Source organism: Habropoda laboriosa, unplaced genomic scaffold, assembly GCF_001263275.1.
Source record: "Habropoda laboriosa isolate 0110345459 unplaced genomic scaffold, ASM126327v1 scaffold5, whole genome shotgun sequence".
NCBI classification, from domain to species: domain Eukaryota; kingdom Metazoa; phylum Arthropoda; class Insecta; order Hymenoptera; family Apidae; genus Habropoda; species Habropoda laboriosa.
In genome coordinates this window covers 5,000,262-5,008,398 of record NW_017100161.1, presented here as the reverse complement: position 1 = coordinate 5,008,398, position 8,137 = coordinate 5,000,262, and the positions used below count along the sequence as shown (strand labels likewise).

At 49.5% G+C, this 8,137-nt stretch overlaps 1 protein-coding gene across 1 annotated transcript in view; it reads left to right on the top strand.

Annotated features, from left to right (window-relative positions):
- The window catches only part of LOC108578417 (Down syndrome cell adhesion molecule-like protein Dscam2), a 58,028-nt gene that overhangs the window by 22,221 nt on the left and 27,670 nt on the right, over window positions 1–8,137 (top strand). Inside the window, exon 7 of the mRNA XM_017941742.1 lies at window positions 6,936–7,059. Within this exon, the coding sequence (XP_017797231.1) occupies window positions 6,936–7,059 (124 nt within the window). The remainder of the gene's footprint in view (window positions 1–6,935; window positions 7,060–8,137) is intronic.

Sequence of the window (8,137 nt, the reverse complement as noted above, 5' to 3'; positions counted from 1 at the left end):
GTGAATAGTTTAATCGATATCGCACTTCTCGCCTGTGTGCTCGTTCTTTTCTCTGGATTCGATGGTATCGCGGTTCAATTGGCTGGATGTGCCCGGCGAATTAACGGAGACAATCGGTAGGGTCGATAATTAGGGCCCCTGTCCCAGTGTATCAGGAGTTTTACGGTTTGGTGATTGAGAGATCTTCTCGTAGAACCTGTGACCAGCACGAGGCCTAAGTTTCCCATGACGGAAAATTCGCGTACCTATACCACGTATACGGTGCAACGTGAGAAGCCTTTGACTCTGCCGTGTCCAGCTCAGGCCTTCCCAGTTCCGGTTTTCAGGTATTAAAATAGGAAAGATGCTCTTTTGATCTCGTTCAAGCATCGATTAGAGTGTACGTTTACTTTGGTAGTGATCGAGGAAGTGTTAAGGGGAAATGTTCGGTTGAGCGACCAGTTTTTATTCCTTCTTTTTCTCCCCCATTTTTCATCTACCTGTGTACAGTTCGAATTAGCATTTCTCGAAAGGTGAACGAACTCGTCGCTCGATCGAACAGCTCGAAAGATACTGGAGAACAGATTTGTCTTCCACTCGAACCGATGGGTTACCCAGTTCCAGCATGAGGAAAGCTGTCTCACAGAATACACATAACCGCTCTGTTGGTCAGAACCGGTGTCCAGCGCAAAACCAAAGTTCACGAACGCTGACATAAAGGTGGTGAGACCAACGCCGACCTCTACAGCCCTATCGATGACTTGCCCCGCCCAGGGGTTCCCTGTTCCCATTAAACGGTCAGTAAACAAGGCGTCAAAGGTGTAATGTGAATTTTCCTATTGTCGTTCCCAGAGCCTACCTCTAGCGTAAAGCCAAAACTACCCTACGTGCGTAAAGTCGAGTTCATGGAGGGGAAATCTACCGGCGAAGTGAGTTTGATGTGTCCGGTGCAAGGTTACCCTGTTCCACTTTCGAGGTGAGACGATATTTAATCTGCGGACGCACGGTCGCGTGGTCGATACAATTTCCCAGTGGTACAAATGTTGGTTTCGAATGACTCGACACGTTCGGCTTTCGCGGCTAACACACCTGTCTGTTAATTCTAATTTCACTCTGTCACCAACAAACTCTGTTAACCAACACTTTCGAAAACGATCGATATTCGTACATGTACACACAAAATTGAAACGTAACACTGCCGGTGTCGCGAATATTTTCTCTAGAACCTGTTGGATTCAAGTCGCCCATTTTCTCCACGGATAATAGCCTTAGTAAATACGCGAGGCGCAAGGGCACGAGCGTGGTTCTCGCGTGCAACGCTCAGGGATTCCCCGTGCCAACCACCAGGTAATATCGCGTGTCGCTTTGGAATATTGCACGCTGCTACACTCTCGTTTAAAACGTTTCATGCCTCTTGGCTACGATCAACTTAGTATATAACTTCGAGACGCGTCGTCCAGTTATTTTCGTAGCATTAGTGGGCATTCAGTTTGGTTGATTTATTCGTGCTCGTTTCTCCGGGGAATGTTGTTTTCCGTGTTTGTCGTAGAACCGGTCGGATTCAAGTCGCCGATCTTCTCCAACGATCTCAGTCTTAGCGCTTACGCGAGGCGACAGGGCACGAGCGTGGTGCTCGCGTGCAACGCTCAGGGATTCCCCGTGCCAAACACCAGGTAATCAGTCATCGACACTTTTTAGAATCTTTCACGATAGAAAAAAAAAAAAAAGAAGAGCATATACGCATCGATGATCCTATTACAAAAAGAGAGAGAAAAAAATTCGCGAGGGCAATGTCTTTCGTAGAACCGGTCGGATTAAAGGCGCCGATCTTCTCCAGCGACGATAGTCTGAGTAAATTCGCGAGGCGCAAGGGCACGAGCGTGGTGCTAGCGTGCAGCGCTCAGGGATTCCCCGTGCCAAACACCAGGTAAAAAAAAAAAAAAGAAAAATCAATCCTAGGTTACTCGAGAAAAAAATTCATCACGGTCGAACACGTGTGTGAAACGATCGATTTCAGAGCCAGTGGCAGCAAGGTCGCCTCGATTAACATCGGACGATCTGAGCCGTACGATCAGACGATCCGAGGATCAGCCCATCGCCATTTTTTGCGCCGCGCAGGGAAGCCCTGTGCCTACTACTAGGTAAAAAAAAAAAAAGAGAAAAATTCAAGCTGGTGTGAATCGATTAAATTCCAGCCGCGAAAACCGACGACTCTGGCTGGTTGTTGAATTAGTTATCGGTTTCTGTCGTTCGGCGAAACTCGTTTCACGTTTATCGATAAACGGCTGTCGCGTGTGTCGGAATAATCGAGCGTCAATGTTGTTTAGAGCCTGTCGGGAGCAAGGCGCCAGCTTTTCCCGGGGATCCGAAACTCTCCCTGTTGCAACGACGAATAAACCTGGACATTAGTCTTCTGTGCAATGCCCAGGGTCATCCTACTCCTCGCTATAGGTACGACACTGAGAAATTATAATACGCGTTGCCAAAACTGACGATGTAACTCTTGCTAAATTATTCCAAGTGTTCTCACGTAAGAATGCACTTTATCCGAGTGCGTACCGTCGTAAGGATGCGACAGTTCTTGATCCCTACGAAAGCCTTTTCTTTTATTCTCCTCTACGGCTTCTCTATAAGAAACGAAGCGTCGAATGTCGGTGAAAAAGGGGAACCCTGTCCAAGGGAATAGCAGCTAAGCAAATGTAATGGTATTCCGCGTGACTTCGTTATTTCCCTTGCTTAGAACCGATGGGGATCAAAGCACCCGCTTTCGTCGGAGACGTTAAGTCGTTCTTCTTCCTTCGTAAAGAGGGCTCGGAAGTGAGCATGCCGTGCAATGCCCAGGGGCATCCTGTTCCCATAACCAGGTACTAAATTATCCGTTCAAAGGCATCGACTATCGCGCCTGGATAGACAGAATCGTTGTCCCATGATTGATTCTCGACGTTCTAATAAAGTAGCCGTGACCAAGTCAAATTACCTAGCTAATCATCTGAAAGAACTCGCAATTCTTCTTCGTACGTTCTTTCTCACCTTGGATAATCGAGAACCTGGTGATTCTGATCACGCGAAATATCCATCGATCAGATCTATCGTGGAAAAACGTCGAGAAGATTATCAGCCTCGAGTATTTTTACAGACTTAGCAGTTTGAAAGAAAAGAAAAGATTCACGCTCGTTCACGGGATGATGATTCCGTAAGTTCATTAAGTGGCGACGGTCAGGTGCAAAAGCTCGTTTCCACGCGAGTATCGTGTTCTGTAACCGGATACAGTTAGTCCGCTAAAATAGTAAGCCTGGTTGTTCGAAGACGGTCTTCATCCATGCTTTTGCTAATCCCTGACAGAGCCTGTCGCCACGAGGAAGCCAAAGTTCTCAAGTGACACGAAGCTATCCTGGTTCGATCGTTCGAGTGGCCAAGATCTCACACTGTTCTGTCCAGCTCAGGGGTTCCCAGTTCCATCCCATAGGTATATACAAAATAGACACCGCGAAAAATGTAATCGGTGTTGGGTGTTAGTCAAAGAGCTTCCCGCTCACAGCATGGATCTCTCTGTCTTTGTGAAATTCGTTAGAACCGGTCGGCAGCAAAGCGCCAGCGTTCACGGGCACTTTGAAGGGCGGATGGATGGAGAACAAAGCAGAATCCAGTCTCGTGCTCCTCTGTCCTGCGCAAGCGTACCCTGTGCCTTCATTTAGGTAACTTGTTCTTCCTTAAACTACCCGAATAATCGGTATCCTTCGCACCTGAATCGTCGGATAATCGGTTTTTTTGGAAGATGATTAAAGAGCATCTGGCTCTACAGCATGGCCCTCTGTCTTTGTGCGATTCGTTAGAACCGGTTGGCAGCAAAGCGCCAGCGCTGATGGGCACTTTGAGGGGCGTTTGGATGGAGAACAAAGCGGCGAGCGACGTGGTGCTCTTCTGTCCCATGCAAGGGTACCCTGTGCCGTCATTTACACATCCGCTACCTGTGTCGACTTTTATTAATTAAACGCGTTGTTCGTTTAAACACACGGACTTTCGAGGCAGATTCGATCAGCTGCACAACGCTCATTGTTCGGCAATCGGTGAAAACTGAAGTGCACTCATTGCTCCAAATTGTTTCTATTATGTTGCCTTGGCCTTCTTTTCGTTGCCCCCCTTCTGTGAAGTCGCTTCTGTGCTTGTCCAGAGAGCTCCCCCCGTTTTTTTTTTTTTGCTTCCCTCCTCAAAGTGGAACAATTAATTCCGGCCCCGCTCATCCGCCTGTGCATTGTTAGAACCGGTCGGCAGCAAAGCACCGGCGTTCACGGGGGACGTGAAGGGCGTTTGGCTGGAAAAAGGAGCAGGAACCAGTGCAGTGCTGCCGTGTCCCGCGCAGGCATACCCTGTACCCTCATTTAGGTAAAGCCTCTAACAATAATTAGAGAAGAAAGCAGAGGAGAAAAAAAGACACTCAACTCTCGTTCATCGATGAGCCATTCAAGACTACTGGGAGAAACTGTTGTGCATATACGTATATGGTCTACCGGAGTCTAGACGGTATTAGTTTCGTCGATGACTTTCTCTCCTATCGCTTGTGTTCTTCCCTTTAATCCCTTCTAATCGAGGGTCCCCTGTTCCATCTGATCAATTACGTAACCGATGAATACTTGCGTCGGCGGGCATTATCTTGCTGACAGCTTCCTTGTTTTGCATCTAATTAGAGCCAGTCGGGAGCAAAGCGCCAGCGTTGATGGGGATCGTTAAAGGAATGATATTGGAGGTCGCCGCGAGGTCCAGTGTCGTGATATTCTGTCCAGCGCAGGCTTATCCCGTGCCTTCATTTAGGTAAATTCTTACAAGATTACGACTATACACGTGATGATAGACTAACGTCTCGTTGTGACTAAATCGATCTGAAACGCTATATATTCTCGTTCGTAATCTCACTTGGTCGAATGTTCGAAAACTAACAATGTTAATGCGGAATCGTCGGGAGCACCAATTTCACGATCGCATGTGCACACGATGAAATAATTCGTAGAGCCGATAGGGACCAAGGTTCCGGCGTTCACGAGCGAATTGAGGGGTGGTTGGCTGAAGAAGAGAGCAAAATCCAGCGCTGTTCTCTCGTGCCCAGCTCAGGGGCATCCTGTACCCTCTTTTAGGTAAACACTCGTCCAGTTCTGTCTAAAAAGTTTGCACCTGCGTGGCCTCTGAAACCTATTGCTCTGTGTGTATGTGTGTGTATGTGAATAGAGCCGGTTGGAAGCAAAGCGCCAGCGTTGACAGGCGACTTGAAAGGTGGCTGGAAAGAAAAGGCCTGCGAGTCGACGGTCATTCTGTTCTGCCCGGCGCAGGGTCATCCCGTGCCCAGTTTTAGGTAAACCTCCATTTTCCTATACGGTTCGTTCCATCTTTCGAAATTTTACCTTTTGTGTCGCCTAGAGCCCATTGGCAGCAAAGCTCCCGCATTGATCGGAGAAATGAAACGCGGCTGGAAAGAGATCAGCACGCGATCCAGCCTGGTACTAACGTGCCCAGCTCAGGGATATCCTGTACCCAACTATAGGTAAAACGAGATCGAGAGGTAGCTTCGCAGTGTATAGTATGTATTTTTCCCATTCGATAGAACCGGTGGGTAGCAAAGCACCGTCGATTCTCGGTGAAAAAGGGAGTCTCATGGAGAGGCGAAACGGCACGCACATCGTGATCCTCTGCCAAGGGCAGGCTTACCCTGTTCCAACGTTCAGGTAAATTGGGAACCACCGATGGATCTCCTTTTTCACGATGTTCCATCTCAGAATAGAAGCATACGTATACATATAGTTCACGTTAGAAATTATTGGAAGAATTCAGGATGTTCAGGTGTTCTTTTTTACGTGTTCGATTGTTCGCCTGGCGCAGAACCGGTACAGAGCAAGGCGCCCTCGATAGCCGGTGACGCAAAACGATGGCAGAAGACCAAAGTCTCGTCGGGATTCGCGATGCAGTGCCAAGCGCAGGGTCATCCGGTACCAGCGTTCAGGTACTCGAGTCACACACACCAGCCTGTCCTTCTTATCGATCCTCCTCGGTTTAATTCCATTTTGTTCATCGAATAAGCGGAAATCTCTCTTTACTCGAGAGGATGTGCTCTTTTCTCTCACCGTTTATTATCAGTCCAAGCTCCTGCAGTCACGTAGCGTGTGCACGATTGTTACGTTGCCAGAGCCGCTTGGAGCGAAAGGGCCAAAATTCTCTAGCGAGCGAGATCGCGTGAACTTGTTCGACCGTGCATCGGGAAGCTCGTCTACGTTGCTCTGTCCCGCACAAGGTTTCCCAGTTCCGTCGTTCAGGTAAATGGTGAACGTTTTCGTCCTCAATTAGACATGTTTGTCTCGCGTACATTTGATCTAGAGCCCGTGGGATCCAAGGCGCCAGCCTTTCAGAGCGACTTTAGATTCCCGGTAGCGCTCACCTGTGCCGCTCAGGCTTCGCCACCCCCTACTAACAGGTAATTCTTTCTCTCTTTGGACGATCTTTCACGTTTTCATGGGATGTACGAGGTGGTGGCGCGTTCCATAAAAAAAGGGGGCAAGTATCCGTGGAGGAAAGTAACGTGTTTTGTGAATGTCAGAGCCGGCAGGTCGTGTGTCTCCAAAGTTCCCGAAGTCTGCGAAGTCTGACTCGTTCGAGGTGGCGAGCGAAGCTGAGATCAGTTTACTATGCGACGCCCAGGCATTCCCTGCTCCCACGTTTAGGTCAGTGAACTATTCCCTCGGGGCTTGTTCATTCATCAGGTTCCATTAATTCGCCGCTTGTGTAGAGCCTGTAAACGGTGCCAAGCCTAGAGTCGCGTCCACTGCCAAGTACGACGTCCTCGCCAGCTACGTGGCCACCCCGGTAACGATGCTTTGCCCGGCGCAGGGTCACCCTCTTCCAGCCTTTAGGTATTTACCAACGATCCTTTGAGAAACTCTACACACCTTCGATCTCTCGTTTCTTCCGTTCAGAGCCGGTCAGCGGCGCAGCACCCAAGGTGCCACCCACGGCTAAGATAACGGTCCTCTCGTTGCCTATTCAAACAGCCACCGCCATGTTGTGTCAGGCTCAGGCTCATCCTTTGCCTATCTTCAGGTACGCTTGGTCACAGACGAACGAGAGAGAGAGAGAGAAAAAGGAAGGTCTTCTTTCGCGATTGCTATTTCTTGTACGTTGTTGAACGGAAATGCTAGGGCGATGGACTGCAGAGCCACGAGAGAGAAACGTGAAGATATCGATTGATCCGCTGGCGCTTGAACGCGGTTTCCTCGTTTTCCTTTCTAGAACCGGTCGGGGGTAGTCCTCCTCGGTTGCCGCCTAGGTCGAAATTAGAAGGATTGGCAAATATCCAGGGTCAACCATTGACGCTACTGTGCGAGGCTCAGGCCAGTCCTTCGCCTTTGTACAGGTGAGCATCCTCGGAGAACCCATTCGCCTATTCCTCCGTTCATTCACCTCTGTAGATCGGTCATTATCTTCACGTCTATCATCTTCCTTGCGATCCACCGCGTTATCGTGCATCGTAGACGCGTTCGACAACGACGACAAGACATCCCCCGTTATTACAGAGCCACGGGGTAGTGTGCGTCCAAACGTACGGGACAAGGATGTGAACAGACTACAGAGGATCATCCTAGTCGAACGAACGGTGGGTCTGCCGTGTCCTGTTCAAGGCTTTCCAGCCCCCACGTTCAGGTACGGCCACGTAGGAGCGTAAACGACGGGATTCTGCGAGTTTTACCTCAGGCGGTGGCGATCCTGCTCGGGTAATCGGCCATTTTCTGCGTCGTTTCCTCCCATTGTTTCGCGTAGTCGAAGAGGGAGATCAGTATCGCGTGGCACGCGCCGTCTCAGACGCGTTCTTGCCGCTTACAGAGCCGACTGGTAACGTCAAACCACGAATCGCTGGTGAACGTTACGAAGGTGGAAAGTTAATCGATGTTCCAAGGACGATGACGGCGGCTCTGGACTGCTCCACCCAGGGATTTCCTGTCCCAGTGACAAGGTATTCCCGTCCCTGTCTCGAGAATACGTTGTAAATCGCGTTTCAGAGGGTACCACGAAGATAGCTCCGCGCACCTCGGGCAAGAAATTCACGTCGGAGGTGGTTTTGGCTCCTAGAGGTCAGGATATCGCGTTAAGTCACTCGTTTCAAGGGTTCCCCATGCCCGTC